General features: G+C 42.3%; 1 protein-coding gene across 1 annotated transcript in view; it reads left to right on the top strand.

Moving 5' to 3' along the window:
• The window catches only part of FYB1 (FYN binding protein 1), a 133,755-nt gene that overhangs the window by 113,895 nt on the left and 2,350 nt on the right, over positions 1–17,510 (top strand). Inside the window, exon 16 of the mRNA XM_038743791.1 lies at positions 4,942–5,104. Within this exon, the coding sequence (XP_038599719.1) occupies positions 4,942–5,104 (163 nt within the window). The remainder of the gene's footprint in view (positions 1–4,941; positions 5,105–17,510) is intronic.

Below are 17,510 nucleotides of genomic sequence, written 5' to 3'. Positions count from 1 at the left end.
ATGGGGATTAAGACTGTGAGCCCCACGTGGGACAACTTAATCACCCTGTATCCCCCCCAGCGCTTAGAACAGTGCTTTGCACAGAGTAAGCACTTAGCAAATGCCATCATCATCATCATCACTGGGCAGCGCATTGTACTGAGTTCCAGAAGAGAGGCATAAGGATGCTGATTTAGACAGTCTACACTAAGAGCGAGACAGATGCCCTGGGGAAGGAGAGTGGTAAATTCAGAGGAAAGAAACAGTGACAATAAGAACTGCATCCGTCACTGACTGCGGAGAGGGGAGAGTTTTCAGTCCTCCTCACAGGACTGTCCTTTGTCCACACTGGCACGACTTTCCCAAGGTGCCAGCTGTTGAGGAAGCAGGGTTAGTTCCGGCTTTGGGGACCCAAGGCTGTCCCGGCAGGTGACCAGTCTTTTAGACTGTGAGCCCACTGTTGGGTAGGGACTGTCTCTATATGTTGCCGACTTGTACTTCCCAAGCTCTTAGTACAGTGCTCTGCACACAGTAAGCGCTCAATAAATATGACTGATTGATTGATTGATTGACCACGCAGGCCGCTCCCTGCCTTCACCCTCGTGAAAAGAGCACGAGCCTTGCGTTCTATTCCTGACTCAACCACTTACCTGTTGTGTGACCTTGGGCAAGTCACTGAAGCAGCGTGGCTCAGTGGAAAGAGCGCGGGCTTTGGAGTCAGAGGTCATGGATTCAAATCCCAGCTCTGCCAATTGTCAGCTGTGTGACTTTGGGCAAGTCACTTAACTTCTCTGTGCCGCGGTTACCTCATCTGTAAAATGGGGATTAAGACTGTGAGCCCACTGTGGGAAACCTGATCACCTTGTAACTTCCCCAGCGCTTAGAACAGTGCTTTGCACATAGTAAGTGCTTAATAAATACCATAATTATTATCATCATTTCTATACCTCAGCTTACTCATCTGTAAAATGAGGGTTAAATCCTATGCCCTCCTACTATTTTTTTATATGGTATTTGTTAGGCACTTATGTGCCAAGCACAGTACAGAATGCAGGGGTAAATAATAATAATAATAATGGCATTTGTTAAGCACTTACTATGTGCAAAGCACTGTTCTAAGTGCTGGGGAGGATACAAAGTGATCAGGTTGTCCCACATGTGGCTCACAGTATTAATCCCCATTTTACAGATGAAGGAACTGAGGCACAGAGAAGTTAAGTGACTTGCCTAAAGTCAAGCAGCTGACAAGTGGCAGAGCTGGGATTTGAACCCATGACCTCTGACTCCCAAGCCCGTGCCCATGCCATGGGAAGCAGCGTGGTTCAGTGGAAAGAGCCCGGGCTTCGGAGTCAGAGGTCATGGGTTCAAATCCTGACTCCGCCAATTGTCAGCTGTGTGACTTTGGGCAAGTCACTTAAATTCTCTTTTCCTCAGTTCCCTCATCTGTAAAATGGGGATTAAGACTGTGAGCCCTCCGTGGGACAACCTGATCACCTGGTAACCTCCCCAGCACTTAGAACAGTGCTTTGCACATACTAAGCGCCTAATAAATGCATCATTATTATTACTTTATTATTATTTCCACTGAACCACGCTGCTTCTCTGAATATAAGAGAATCAGGTAGATACAAGTTAATCTGTGCCTCACGTCATCCGCAGGGGTAGATACAAGTTAATGAGGTTGGACACAGTCCCTGTCCAACACAGGGCTCCGGTCCTGATCCCCGTTTTGTAATGAGGTAACGGAGGCCCAGAGGAGTGAAATAACTTGCCCAAGGTCACACAGCAGACAAGTGTAGAGACAGAATTAGAACCCAGGTCCTTCTGGCTCCCAGCCCATTCTCTATCCTAGGCCATGCTGCTTCCCTGTGGAGATTAAACCCCTCTTCTCTCTTTTACTTACACTGTGTCACCGATATGGAACAAAGACTGTGTCCAATCTGATTATATTGAACCTACCCAAGCACTTAACCAATACCACTGTCAATCAATGTTGCATTTACCAAGCACTTACTGTGTGCAGAGCGCTTGGGTGAGTACAGTATAACAGGAACACACAAGGAGCATACAGTCTAGAAAGGGAGACAGATTTTCAAATAAATTACGGAGATGTTCATAAATGCTGTGAGGCTGAAGGTGGGATTCATTCATTCATGAAGCAACATGGCTCAGTGGAAGGAGCATATACTTGGGAGTCAGAGGTCATGGGTTCAAATCCCAGCTCTGCTAATTGTCAGCTGTGTGACTTTGGGCAAGTCACTTGGCTCCTCTGTGCCTCGGTTACCTCATCTGTAAAATGGGGATGAAGACAGTGAGCCCCACGTGAGACAACCTGATCGCTTTGTATCCTCACCAGCGCGTAGAACAGTTCTTTGCACATAGTAAGTGCTTAACAAATGCCATCATCATCATCATTCAATCGAATTTATTGAACGCTGACTGTGTGCAGAGCACTGTACTAAGCGCTTGGGAAGTACAAGTCGGCAACATCTAGAGACGGTCCCTACCCAACAATGGGCTCACAGTCTAGAAGGGGGAATAAAGTGTACAAATCTAAGTGCCAGGGTGATAAAGAAGGGAGAAGGGGTGGGGAACATGAGGGCTTTTGGAAGAAATTCAAGGTTATGAGATCAGACAGAGCCTCCATCTCACATGGGGCTCACAGTATTTTACCTCCGCTATACAGAGGAGGAAGCTGAGGCCCAAAGTGGTTAATGACTTTCTCGAGGTAATAAAGAAGGCAGTGATGGAGCCTTTCTCCATTAGGCCTGCATTATTCATTCATTCATTCAGACTAGGTGCTCAATAAGTAGAGTAGGTGCTCAATAAATACTGTTATGTGAGTGAATGAATGAAAGATGGTGCTTAATGCTATCTTTCCTGAGAAAACTCATTCATGCATCCATTCAGTCATATTTCCTGAGCATTTGGGAGGGTACAGTTCAACAATAAAAGCTTGTTAGCTCCTCCAGTAGTTGGCAGTTCCTTGAGGGCAGGGATGATTTCTCTAACTTTCATTATTCTGTTGATTCAATTGTATTTATTGAGCGTTTACTGTGTGCAGAACACTGTACTAAGTACAGTTCCAAGTCTGTACTACATAGCAGGTGTTCAGTATAGTGTGCTGCACAGACTAGGTGCTCAATAAGTAGAGTAGGTGCTCAGTAAATACTGTTATGTGACCGAATGAATGAAAGATGGTGCTTAATGCTATCTTTCCTGAGAAAACTCATTCATTCATCCATTCAATTGTATTTATTGAGCGCTTACTGTGTGCAGAGCACTGTACTAAGCACTTGGGAAGTACAAGTTGGCAACATATAGAGACGGTCCCTACCCAACAACGGGCTCACAGTTTAGAAGGGGGAGACAGACAACAAAACATGTAGACAGGTGAACTCAAAAGAAGACACCAAAAGCAAACATAGTAAGTACACCCACCTACCTTTGGCCTTATAGACACTGTTCCTAAAATGTACAGCACAACAATTAGTTCAGCTTCAACAAAGTCAAATTTTAAAGGCTTTAGAATTGGGAAGCAATGTAGCTTAGTGGATAGAACCCACTATTAGAGAAGCAGCGTGGCTTGGTAGAAAGAGCCCCGGCTTTGGTGTTAGAGGTCATGGGTTCAAATTCCGGCTCCACTAATTGTCAGGTGTGTGACTTTGGGCAAGTCACTTAACTTCTCTGGGCTTCAGTTCCCTCATCTGTGAAATGGGGATTAAGACTGTGAGTACCACGTGGGACAGCCTGATCACCTTGTATCCCCCCAGCACTTAGAACAGTGCTTTGCACTTAGTAAGTGCTTAACAAATGCCATCATCATCATCAATCCAGACCTGGAATCAGAGGCCTTGCATTCTAATTCTAGCTCTGCCACTTTCCTGCTGTGTGGCCTTGGGTGAGTCACTTCACTTCTCTGTGCCTCAATTTTTTCACCTATAAAATGGGGATTCAATACCTGCTTTCTCCCGCTTGGACTGTGAGCTCCATTTGGGACACGGATTATGTCCAACCTGTTAATTTTGTATCTAAGCTTAGTATAGTCCTTGCGGACCACAGTAATGTTTAACAAATGTCATTATTATTAATGGCTTTTAGTGGTAGTAGTATATTTTGTTTTGTTTTGTTGTCTGTCTCCCCCTTCTAGACTGTGAGCCTGTTGTTGGGTAGGGACTGTCTCTATAAGTTGATGATTTGTACTTCCCAAGAGCATAGTACAGTGCTCTGCACACAGTAAGCACTCAATAAATATGATTGAATGAATGAATGAATGAGTATTGCCTTAAAGCTTTTAATAACTCAGAACCACTGCCCTTGATGTAGACATGCCTCAGTTCTGGAAAGGTTTTTTGTTTGTACTTCCCAAGAGCTTAGTTCAGTGCTTTGCACATAGTAATAATAATAATAATAATGGCATTTATTATGCACTTACTATGTGCAAAACACTGTTCTAAGCACCGGGGGAGGTTACAAGGTGATCAGGTTGTCCCACGTGGGGGGCCTCATAGTCTTAATCCCCATTTTACAGATGAGGGAACTGAGGCCCAGAGAATTTAAGTGACTTGCCCAAAGTCACACAGCTGACAATTGGCGGAGCCAGAATTTAAACCAATGACCTCTGACTCCAAAGCCCGTGCTCAAACAAATGTTTTCATTTTTCATAGCCATCACAAAAAAACCTGAAATAACTTGACTAAAAGCCCCAAATCATTTCTTTTGCTTTTTGATGGGGTGAATGGGGAAAAACATCTCCTTGGCTTTCAAGGGAGACAGGAACTTAATCCTCTTTCTAGGTAGAACAAATAACATGTGGAACTTCCCTTGTAGCCATAGAATTAAATGAGAAATCAGATGTCATTTATCCTGTATACATCAATAATGTCATCTTCATAGCAGTGGGTATAAAAGATTATGAAGTGAAATATTTGGATATAACATTTCCTCTGTCTGTATTTTCAGTTTGAAGGTGAAATTAGAGTCCTTTATTCAGCAAAAGTCAGCAACTCCCTAGCTGCTAAGAAGTGGGGAGCAAAAGATTTGCCACTGAAGCCTGGAGAATCTCTCGAGGTCATCCAAAGCACAGATGATACTAAAGTGCTATGCAGAAATGAAGAAGGCAAATGTAAGTCTTTTCACATCCTAAGGACCAAACGAGGCATCTCACTGATTGCAAACATCTTTTTAGCTTACGGCTTAGGAGTAAGAGGGCCTGGGTTCTAATCCTGATCCGCTACTTGCCTGCTGTGTGAACTTGGGCAAGTCACTTCACTTCTCTGTGCCTCAGTTCCCTCACCTGAAAAAATAGCAAGTCAGTACTTGTTCTCCCTTCTACATAAACTGTGAGCCCTACATAAGACCCTATTATTTCGTATCTACCCCAGCACTTAGTACAGTGCTTGGCATAATTTTCATTTGTTATGGAGAATTGAAAGTAATTTGGGAATAAAACTCTCAAAGATGGAGTGACAGATAGCATTAGCCTGTCTTGAAAGCATGGTAAGATGCACTGTTCAAAAAATTACCCTCAAGGCATAGTAAACTAATTTAAGGAAAAAAAGTATTTAGATGAATTCACCCACTTGGCCAGGTATTGAGCCTAGAATGCAGAAAACATGTAGAGTATTTTTTTTCCATTTCACTTTTCTATTTCATCAGTTTAGTTGATTTGTCACTACTTACCATTGGGAAAATAATACTAATTATTCATTCATTCATTCAGTCGCATTTATTGAGTGCTTACTGTGTGCAGAGCACTGTACTAAGTGCTTGGGAAGTACAAGTCGGCAACATATAGAGACAGTTTCTACCCAACAACGGTCTCACAGTCTAGAAGGGGGAGACAGACAACAAAACATTTAGACAGGTGTCAAAATTGTCAGAGCAAATAGAACTAAAGCTATATGCACATCATTAACAAAATAAATAGAATAGTAAATATGTACAAGTAAAATAGAGTAATAAATCTGTACAAATATATATACAAGTGCTGTGGGGAGGGGAAGGAGGTAGGGCGGGGGGGATGGGAAGGAGGAAAGAAGAAGGGGGGCTCAGTCTGGGAAGGCCTCTTATAGGAGGTGAGCTCTCAGTAGGGCTTTGAAGAGAGGAAGAGAGTTACCTTGGCGGATGTGTGGAGGAAGGCCCTTCCAGGCCAGGGGAAGGACATGGGCTGGGGGTCGACAGTGGGACAGGTGAGAATGAGTAACAGTGAGGAGGTTAGCGGCAGAGGAGCGGAGGGTGTGGGCTGGGCTATTGAAGGAGAGAAGGGAGATGAGGTAGGAGGGGGTGAGGTGATGGAGAGCACTGAAGCCGAGTGAGGAGTTTTTCTTGATGCGTAGGTTGACAGGCAGCCACTGGAGATTTTTGAGGAGGGGAGTAACATGCCCAGAGCGTTTCTGGACAAAGACAATCTGGGCAGCAGCATGAAGTATGGATTGAAGTGGGGAGAGACACGAGGAGGGGAGATCAGAGAGAAGGCTGATGCGGTAGTCCAGACGGGATAGGATGAGAGCTTGAACGAGCAGGGTAGCGGTTTGGATGGAGAGGAAAGGGCAGATCTTGGAAATGTTGCGGAGCTGAGACTGGCAGGTTTTGGTGACGGCTTGGATGTGTGGGGTGGATGAGAGAGCGGAGTCGAGGATGACACCAAGGTTGCGGGCTTGTGAGACGGGAAGGATGGTAGTGCTGTCAACAGTGATGGGAAAGTAAGGGAGAGGGCAGGGTTTGGGAGGGAAGACAAGGAGTTCAGTCTTGGACATGTTGAGTTTTAGGTGGCGGGCAGACATCCAGATGGAGATGTCCTGAAGGCAGGAGGAGATGCGAGCCTGGAGGGAGGAGGAGAGAACAGGGGCAGAGATGTAGATTTGGGTGTCATCAGCGTAGAGATGATAGTTGAAGCCGTGGGAGCGAATGAGGTCACCAAGGGAGTGAGTGTAGATCGAGAACAAAAGGGGACCAAACACTGAACCTTGGGGAACCCCCACAGTAAGGGGATGGGAGGGGGAGGAGGAGCCTGCAAAAGAGACTGAGAATGAACGACCGGAGAGATAAGAGGAGAACTAGGAGAGGACGGAGTCTGTGAAGCCAAGGTTGGATAGCGTGTTGAGGAGAAGTGGGTGGTCCACAGTGTCGAAGGCAGCTGAGAGGTCGAGGAGGATTAGTTATGGAGAGCTTACTATGTGCAAAGCACTGTACAAAGCACTTGGGAGAGTACAATACTGAGTCCAGTTGTACTGTATGTATAACACAGTACAATAATTAGGTGAAATATTAATAGCTCATTGGAATAGAATAAAGATGTCCGTGCCTCGTCCTCAGTGTTTTTTAATGTTAGCACTTGTCGCGTGGAAATGTCCCATTTATTTCACCAAAATAACTTGGGCTGTCATCAGTATGCATCCTAGACTGAACACACTATGCTGTAATTCATAACTCGTTGTGGAGTAAGGAGTGGGAGGTATTGAATTTTCCATGTCTGAGGCTGATAATGCACCAGAGCCAGAAACCTGAATTACAGTTCAGTAGGCCAGACGATCAGACTAGGGAAGAGAGCAATACCAAAGCCACGAGAAGCAGCATGGCCAAGTAGATGGAGCACAGGCCTGGGTGTCGGAAGGTCCTCCTGTCTAATCCGGGCTCCACCGCTTGCCTGCTGTGTGACCTTGGGCAAGTCACAGCATGTTTTGTTTTGTTGCCTGTCTCCCCATTCTGGATTGTGAACCCATTGTTGGGTAGGGATTGTCTCTATCTGTTGCTGAGTTGTACTTTCCAAGAACTTAATACAGTGCTCTGCCCAAAGTAAGCACTTAATAAACACAATTTAATAAATGAATGAATATAATAATAATAATAATAATGGCATTTATTAAGTGCTTACCATGTGCAAAGCACTGTTCTAAGCACTGGGGAAGTTACAAGGTGATCAGGTTGTCCCACGGGGGGCTCACAGTCTCAATTCCCATTTTACAGATGAGGTAACTGAGGCCCAGAGAAGTTAAGTGACTTGCCCAAAGTCACACAGCTGACAAGTGGTGGAGCCGGGATTTGAACCTATGACCTCTGACTCCAAAGCCCGTGCTTTTTCCACTGAGCCACGCGGATAAGCACTTAAATACCACTATGCAGTCTGTTTAGGAGGTTATTAAAGTATATGTTGCTATAGGTTGCATAAAATACATGTATGTTTTCATTTATGGCTGTAACCTAAGTGCACCCTTTTAGGCAAGAAGATAGAATTTAAAGAAAGACACACAGCAAGTTTATTTTATTCTCATATCTCCTAATTAAAAGATTCTGATTCTTTACCTGAAAAATCTAAATTTGGGAAAGAAATGTAACTGGAGCTGGCAGCTTGTCATCATAGCCTCTTATAATATTTTACTTGGAGAATATGCAGAAGTTAACTCATTTTTCCTCTTCTCTTCCGGCCCCCCATAAGACTTTTTGGCTAATCCCTATAGAGAAGCAGCATGGCCTAGTGGATAGAACACCAGCCTGGAAGTCAACAGGACCTGGGTTCTAATCCTGGATCCACAACTTGTCTACTGTGTGACCTTGGGCAAGTCACTTCATTTCTCTGGACCTCAGTTATCTCATCTGTAAAATGGGGATTAAGAGTGTGAGCCCCCTGTGGGACAGGGACTGTGTCCAACCTGATTAACTTGTATCTACCCCAGTACAGTGTTTGGCACAGAGTAAGTGCTTAAGTGCCATAATTATTATTATTAAAGTGGCTAGATAGTTCAGTGTTGAAAAAAATCCTGATTTCCAGCCATGCAACCACCATCCCCATGAAGGTGGAGGGATATGAATGTTCCAATTTGAAAAGTAATGTTTAAAACTTCATCCATTGTTAATTCCAACAATTTGTGACCCCAGAGTCATTCACTCCCAGTCAGGAATCTCCAGTGACTAATGAGAACACAGGATGACATTTTGAAAAAATAAGTAGAATTGTAAGTATTTCCTAAAATCCTTCCCAGGGTTGATAAAGAAGCCATGTTTTTCTCTTAAGTCAACTTTTAATTGATCATCACCTTTTTATGCATGTGGTCAGTTTCAGCTAGAAGCTGAGCAACAGGTAAAAAAGTGTTGCCTAGTGGATAGTGCCTGGGCCTGGGAGCCAAAAGGAACCGGGTTCTAATTCCGGCTCTTCCACTTGTCTGTTGTGTGACTTCGGGCAAGTCACTTCACTTCTCTGTGCCTCAGTTACCTCATCTTAAAATGGAGATTAAGTACGTGAGACCCATGTGGAACATGGACTGTGTCCAACCCGATTAGCTTGTATCTACCTCAGTACTTAGTACAGTGCCTGGAACAGATTAAGCGCTCAACAAATACCATTAAACACAAAAAGGTAAGAGATAAAGAATGTCTCTACAAGGTCTGAGGGAGAGAAACCGAAAAGGCAATCATTCAATCATATTTATTGAGCGCTTACTGTGGGCAGAGCACTGTACTAAGTGCTTGGAAGAGTACAGTACAACAATAAACAGACACATTCCCTGCCCACAATGAGTTTACAGTCTAGAGGGAGGGAGACAGACACAATACAAATAAATAAATGACAGATATGTACACAAGAGCTGTGGGCCTGGGACGGGGGAAGAACCAAGGGAGCTAGTCAGGGTGATGCAGAAGGGAGTGGGAGAAGAGGAAAGGGGCCCTAGTCGGGGAAGACGTCTTGGAGGAGATGTGCCTTCAATAAGGGTTTGAAGGGGGGTGAGTAGTTGACAGTCAGATTTGAGGAGAGGCTTAAATGTTCATTAGTGCATATTTCTGGTCCCATCTTCCCTCAGCAAACTTTTCCCATGGGTCCTGGAGTCGCACAGCTTTCTTGGTGTGGTGGCGCATTGACTAGTTATTCTGAGGAAATCGCCACTGCCCTAGGCCTGTGACTACCCAGATTTTAGTAAGACCAGCTTCATGTAGTAGTATTCTGATCACTGAGGTGATGTTCATTTTTGTTGATGTGTCCCACTCAAATCCACATTAGGCATATTCGTATGTGAGCAAAAGTAAATTTGTTTGCTATTCAAAACCAGATTTATTACTAGGAGCTGTAGAATGAAAGTTATGTAGAAATGGATGACATTGAAATTAAGAAATTGTCATGAATTGCATCTTTGAGTTCTCAGCAGGTTTTCAAAGTAACACTAAGCAACAAAAACCTTACCTTATTAAATGTCACAACTCTATAAAAAGTGTCCCAGGAGCCACTAAGAAGGAACTTTGCATCTGATGAGGACAAAATTGCAATGCTCCTTCTGGAAAAGAAATAACCCCACATCACATCCCCTTCAATGTGTGGCCTTGAAAAATCCATAATTCTTCACAAATCAAATCTCTGATCTTTCTGATTTTTCTGAATTCAATACGATTGCAAATAATATCCGAGAGTATATAGAAAGGTATAAAAACTGAAACCATGATCGTCCTTCAATTGGAGTGCTTCAAACCATGATTATTTAGATCCAAAGATAAATTGCTCTTAGACATAATAGTACTGATCATAATTGTGGTATTTGTTAAGCGTTTACTCTGTGCCAGGCACTGTACTAAGCTCTGGGGTAGATACAAGATAATCAGGTTGGACACATTCCCTGTCCCATATGGGGCTCACAGTCTTAATCCCCATTTTGCAGATAAGGGAACTAAGGCCCAGAGAATTGAAGTGACTTGCCCAAGATCACACAGAAGACATATGGAGGAGCCTGGATTAATAATAATAATCATTATTATTATTATTATGGTATTTGTTGAGCACTTACTACATGCCAGGCACTGTAGTGGATCCAAGCAAATCCAGTTGGACACAGTCCATGTCCCACAGAGGGCTCACATTCTTCATTCCTGTTTTACAGATGAGGTAACTGAGGCACAGAGAAATGAAATGGCTTGCCCAAGGCCACACAGAAGACAAGTGGCAGAGCTGGAATTAGAACCTATGACCTTCTCCCAGGCCCGGGCTCTAGCCATTACACCACTCTGACCCAAGTCCTTCTGATTCTCAGGCCCGTGTTCTATCTAAAACATTTGTACCATCTGTGAAATGAAATTGTTCTTGCAAAGGAGATAGGCGAGCCCATGGAAAGAAACAGTCAATCTTTGCATTTCTAAGCCAAGAGCAATTGCTCTGTATTATTTTTGGAGAGGCAATGTGTCAGTCAATATTTATCCACGTACCAAATTCATCTCTGATAAGCTGTTATTTTACTTTTGATTATCTCTGAAGGTGCACTTAGTTAGGGCCCTGATATTTATACTTTCCAGAAGCACTGCTGAGTTCCTGCAAAAACTCCAAATAAATGACCAGGAAGATGTTCCTGAGAGGATGGAAAAAATAGCAATAAGTGCATTCCAAGACTTATAAAAGCCATCAGCACAACTGTTCAGAAATCCTTTAGTGGTTGATTTCAGGATGTCCTTATGTAGAAAAATCATCATGTTAGCTGGCAATTAAGTTGACTTTGGTATAGAATCAGATATTTTCTGCAGATGGTGAATACCCGAAGCTATTTACTCAGCTGGGGGACTGGTCAAGAGTTTGCGTCTTTTTTCATGGGAAATAGTCTGAGAAACATGAATAATCCAAGCTCTTATAAGCAACATTCAAACCCGATTTTCACATAGGTGTCAGAATGAGTAGGGCTACAGCCTATACTGAGCAGATTCAAACTGTTAAAATTGCTGTTCTAGAAACTGAATTAAAATGAATCATCAATCTCTATTCAAGATTCACATCCAACTTCAAAGTATTCCAATGACTTTCCTCACCAGGAGATGTCTTTCATCTCATTGCAGCTAAGAATAATTAGCCCCAATTAATGTTCATTAATTAGGTGGGTAGGTAATGTCACCGCAATAGCATTATTACTGGTAACTGTTCAGCACTTTGTGCCAAGCACTGTACTGAGTGCTGGGATTGAAACAAGATCATCACATTGGACATAGTCCCTGCCCCACACAGGGTTCACAGCCTGAGTAGGAGGGAGGAGGACTTAATCCCCATTTTACAGATTAGGAAACTGGGGCACAGAAAAGTCAAGTATCTTGCCCAAGATCACGTAGCAGACAAGTAGCAGAAATGGGATTAGAACCCAGGACCTGTAACTCCTAGGCCCATCCTCTTTCCACTAGGCCATGCTGACATCTCCAAGGAGTGGTGTGTGTATACATATATCTATATATGTATATATAGATATGTGTATGTATGTATATATGCACCTATACACACACACACACACACACACACACACACACACACACACACTCGATGAATGTATATATAGGGCCAACCCTAAATCAATCACTTTGTAGAAAGCTTCATTTTCCAACATGCCTGGAGTTTGGAAGACATCCATTAGTTAATAATTCAGATTAACATTCAGGGACTAGTGCTTAGAATGAGAAGTGCTTAGTGCGAGAAGCAGCATGGCTTAGTGAAAAGAACACAGGCTTGGGAGTCAAAGGATATGGGTTCTAATCCCAGCTCTGCCACCTCTCTGCTGTGTGACCTTGGGCAAGTCACTTAGCTTCTCTGTGCCTCAATTACCTCAAATGTCAAATGGGGATTACAGATGAGCCCCAATGTGAGCCCCACATGGGACAACCTTATTACCCTGTATCTATCCCAGTGCTTAGAACAGTGCTTGGCACATAGTAAGTGCTTAACAAATACCATAATAATTAATAGAACAGTATTCAGGGCTTAGAACAGTGCTCAGCACTTAGAATAGTGCTTGGCACATAGTACGTGCTTAACAAATACCATCATTATTATTCCATCATATTTATTGAGAATTTACTCTGTGCAGAGTACTGTACTAAGCACTTAATACTATTATTTACCTAGGAGGGGGATTTTCTTTAGTCCCACAGAGGGGCAGATTGTTTAGGGATCAGATTAGAGAAGCAGCATTGCATACTGGAAAGAGCACGGGCAAGGGAATCAGAAGTCGTGGGTTCCAATCCCGTCTCCTCCACTCTTCTGATGTGTGACCTTGGGCAAGTCACAGCGTGGCTGGAGAAACAGCATGGCTCAGTGGAAAGAGTCCAGGCTTTGGAGTCAGAGGTCATGGGTTCCAATCCCGGCTCCGCCAATTGTCAGCTGTGAGACTTTGGGCAAGTCACTTCACTTCTCTATGCCTCAGTTCCCTCATCTGTCAAATGGGGATTCAGACTTTGAGCCCCCCACCGGACAACCTAATCAACTTGTAACCTCCCCAGCACTTAGAACAATGCTTTGCACATAGTAAGTGCTTATTAGATGCCATTATTATTATTATTATTCTCTGTGCTTCAGCTACCTCATGTTTAAAATGGGGATTAAGACTGTGAGCCCCACATGGGACAACCTGATTAACTTGTATATACACCAGTGCTTAGAACAGTGCTGGGCATATAGTAAGTGTTTAACAAATATCGTCATTATTATTAGCAAGGCACTTTGTTTTTTACATACTATGGTGCCCAAGACAGTTCTGCTACTGTCCTGAAGGGTTTTAGCAGAGGATCCCAAAGTAATCAACACCTTCCTTGCTATAGAAGGCAGATGCAGCCAGATCCTGATCACATTAAGCCTTCCTGCTGGGTGAAGGGTGCCCCACAAAGGATCAATTAATCCAAACGACAATGCCTGGTGCTAGAGATTTATACTAAAATAAAGTGCCAGACACCACCATTTTACTGTGCTTCTTGGAATTCTGAGAAGCAGTGTTGCCTAGTGGGTAGAGCAAGGGCCTGGAAGTCGTAAGGACCTGAGTTCCAATTCTGGCTCCACCACTCATCTGCTGTGTGATCTTGGCCAAGTCACTTCATTTATTACTCTATTTTATTTGTACATATTTACTGCTCTATTTATTTTGTTAATGATGTGCATAAGACTTTAATTCTATTTGTTCTGATGACTTTGACACCTGTCCCCATGTTTTGTTTTGTTGTCTGTCTCCCCCTTCTAGACTATGAGCCCGTTGTTGGGTAGGGACCGTCTCTATATGTTGCCGACTTGTACTTCCCAAGCGCTTAGTACAGTGCTCTGCACACAGTAAGCGCTCAATAAACACGATTGACTGACTGACTGAATGAATGAGTGAACTTCACGTCTCTGGACCTCAGTTGCCTAATTTGTAAAATGGGGATTAAGACTGAGAGTCCCATGTGGAAAATGGACTGTGTCCAACCTGATGATTTTGTAATAATAATAATGGTATTTAAGTGCTTACAATGTGTCAAGCACTGTTTTAAGCACTGAGGTAAATACAAATTATTCAGGTTGGACACAGTCTTGGTCCCACATGAGGCTCCCAGTCTTAATCCCCATTTTACAGATGAGGTAACTGGGCACAGAGAAGTGAAGTGACTTGCCCAAGGTCACGCAGTAGACCAGTGGTAGAGTGGGGTTGAAAACCCAGGTCCTTCTGACTCCCAGTTCTGTGCTTCATCCAGTAGGGCACGTTGCTTCCCCAGCACTTAGTACAGTGCCTGGTACATAGTAAGTGCTTAAATAACATTAAAAAGTTGGGGGGAGGGTTGTGCATGAGGTGTTTGGGAATCTGATTGGCTTTGTTCTTCAAAATACAGGATATCCATAAATTAATCAATCATGGTATTTATTGGGCACTTATTTTGTGCAAAGAATCAATCAATCAATCGTATTGAGCGCTTACTATGTGCAGAGCACTGTACTAAGCGCTTGGGAAGTACAAATTGGCAACACATAGAGACAGCCCCTACCCAACAGTGGGCTCACAGTCTAAAAGGGGGAGACAGAGAACAAAACCAAACGTACCAACAAAATAAAATAAATAGGATAGAAATGTACAAGTAAAATAAATAAATAAATAAATAGAGTAATAAATATGTACAACCATATATACATATATACAGGTGCTGTGGGGAAGGGAACGAGGGAACCGTCCTCTAGACCATAATCTCATTATGGGCAGGGAACGTGTCTACCCACTGTGTTCTGTTGCATCAATCAATGGTATTTATTGAGTGTTATTGCATATAGAACACTCTACAAAGCTCTTGGAAGATGTACAACACAACAATATAACAGACACACTCCCTGCCCACAGAGAGATTTTAATCTCCCAAATGCTTGGTGCAGTGCTCTGCAGAGAGTTAAACACTCAAATACCATTGAGGGATTGTAGTAAGCACTTGAGTATCAGTTGAAAAGCTGAGTGGCCTCGTCTTCTCATAAACAATTGATTGCAAAGAGATTTGCAAAAACCAAGATCATGTTCACGTTTAAAAATCATTAATGTTTCATTCCAGTATGGTGTGGCTTTCCTATAAATTGAGGAATTAAAGAATTGAAATTAGAGTTAGAGATGGCTACAAAATAAGTATCAAAAATAGCCTTAAATTTGCTGTTTGAGGTCTTTATTGTGAACTATCATTTATCTCTCTCCTTGAAGGATTAAGTAATAGCCCAGACCAAAATGTGTAGCTGTAGGTATAAATTAGTAACCTCTGGGGACAAAGACAAATTTAAGAACTGTTGCTCAGTTTATAAAAATAGAAATACATTCTGATCCATATCATTGTTCTAAAACCAGAATCATGCTTGTGACTTGTTTCTCATATCTCCTCATATCAACTTCAAGTTGGACCTATCCGTTTGACAGGTTTAAAGAAGAAGGGGTCTTTATCGTTTTGTTAAGGGATTAGGGTTATACAATATGCAGTGGAAACTTATAGTAAAGTGAAACACTGAACCTGAACGAGTTTCTAAATGAAAGTGGATAGCTGACGAACTACAGTAGCTTTCCTCATCTGAAATTTAAAAGAAAATAGCTTATCATTGTTCACTTCAGAAAAGAGGTTAAAGCTGATTTTGGTGCAAGACTCAATCCCTTCCACATACAGCACTTTGCTGTGGTTGATGTCCATTGTGGGCAGGGATTGTGTCTCTTTATTGCTGAATTGTACTTTCCAAGCCCTTAGATTCAGTGCTCTGCATACATTAAGCGCTCAATAAATACAATTGAATGAATTAGGGCCCATCCAAAGCAAATTTACCAAGTTTACTTATTGTAAAGGTACTTGTAAATTGTAAATTTACTTGATAGGATAAGCAAATAGAGTTTAATCTGCCAGCAGGGAGGTCATCTAACCGTAAATATTGTAATTTGTTATGCATTGCCAGATTTGAGGGAATCCTACCAACTTGAAAACTACACTATACTCTTAAAGATCACCCAGCCCCAGACATCAGTTAATGTTCTCATGACAATAAACCTACAGCTTCCTGATTTTAACTAAATTTAAAGAACATCATAAAATGATTTGCACCTAGTTTTTCTGCTACTGGTAAAATATTGCTGCTATTTGCTGTGCTGTTTTTGAACTTTTGTTTATTTCTTTTCTTTAGCAAATGATAAATGGGTAACTGTGCAAAGCCTAGGGAAACATAATATTTCAGTCCAATTTCTTTTAAAAAAAAATGGGAACCCTGATGGTAGGAAATATTCCAGGAGCATATTTTTTGCTAAGGAAGTTTGGAGCTGAAAGGCATTCTTTGTTCTTCTAAGCATCGCTCTGTAACTCTGGGATTCTTTTTAACGTCAATAATTTAATCAGTGGTATTTATTGAGTGCTTATTGGGTTAGTACTAAATGCTTGGGAGAATTGCAATTCAACAGAGTTGGGAGACACATTCCTTGCTCACAACGAATTTACAGTTCAGAGGAATTGTTTCCTTTTCATGATTAATCAGCAACACATACTACTTTATGTGGTTAATACATTTAATTCCCTTTGTATTCATATCTGCTTATTTGCTCCAGGATCTCACCTTATTTTTTTTTTAAATCAATCCCTGTTCTTATGTGGAACTATGCGACCTCATTATTCCAAAAGGCAGAGATAAATCAGTCAATCGGTGGTATCTATTGAGTGGTTACTTTGTGCAGAGCACTGTACTAAGTGCGTGGGAGAGAGTACAATATGACAGAGTTGGTAAATATGTTCTCTGCCCAAAGTGAGTGTACAGTCTAGAGGTGAAGAAGCTGGATAGCTATAACAGCTGAATAGTGATGATCTCACGTAATGAAATTGTTCCAAATTAAAAGCAGAGCTGGGAATTCCTAAAGATTTGTTAAGCATAACTGAATACCACAAAAGTCAGTCTTGCTAAAGAAATCGACATATTGGCTTAGTTTTACTGAATTCAAGTCTTATTCCAAGTCCAATGTCTACTTTATCGACTACGCTCCTGGCCAAAAAGCCACTAGTAACCTTAGCTGAGGATCTTTTGAGGTGAGCTGTCAGCTGTGTGACTTTGGGCAAGTCACTTAACTTCTCTGTGCCTCAGTTCCCTCGTCTGTAAACTGGGGATTAAGACTGTGAGCCCCACGTGGAACAACTTTTGATAACCTTATATCTATCCCAGTACTTAAAACAGTACTTGACACACAAGTGCTTAACAAATACCATTATTGTTGTTATATGGGGAAGCAAGCTGTATGGCTTGCACCTTGGAGGACTGAATTAAAATTTAAAAGACCTTACACTATTGCCTG

Source organism: Tachyglossus aculeatus, chromosome 3 (assembly GCF_015852505.1).
Source record: "Tachyglossus aculeatus isolate mTacAcu1 chromosome 3, mTacAcu1.pri, whole genome shotgun sequence".
NCBI lineage: Eukaryota > Metazoa > Chordata > Mammalia > Monotremata > Tachyglossidae > Tachyglossus > Tachyglossus aculeatus.
The sequence above is the reverse complement of the archived record's forward strand: the minus strand, read 5'-3'. Positions and strand labels throughout refer to the sequence as shown.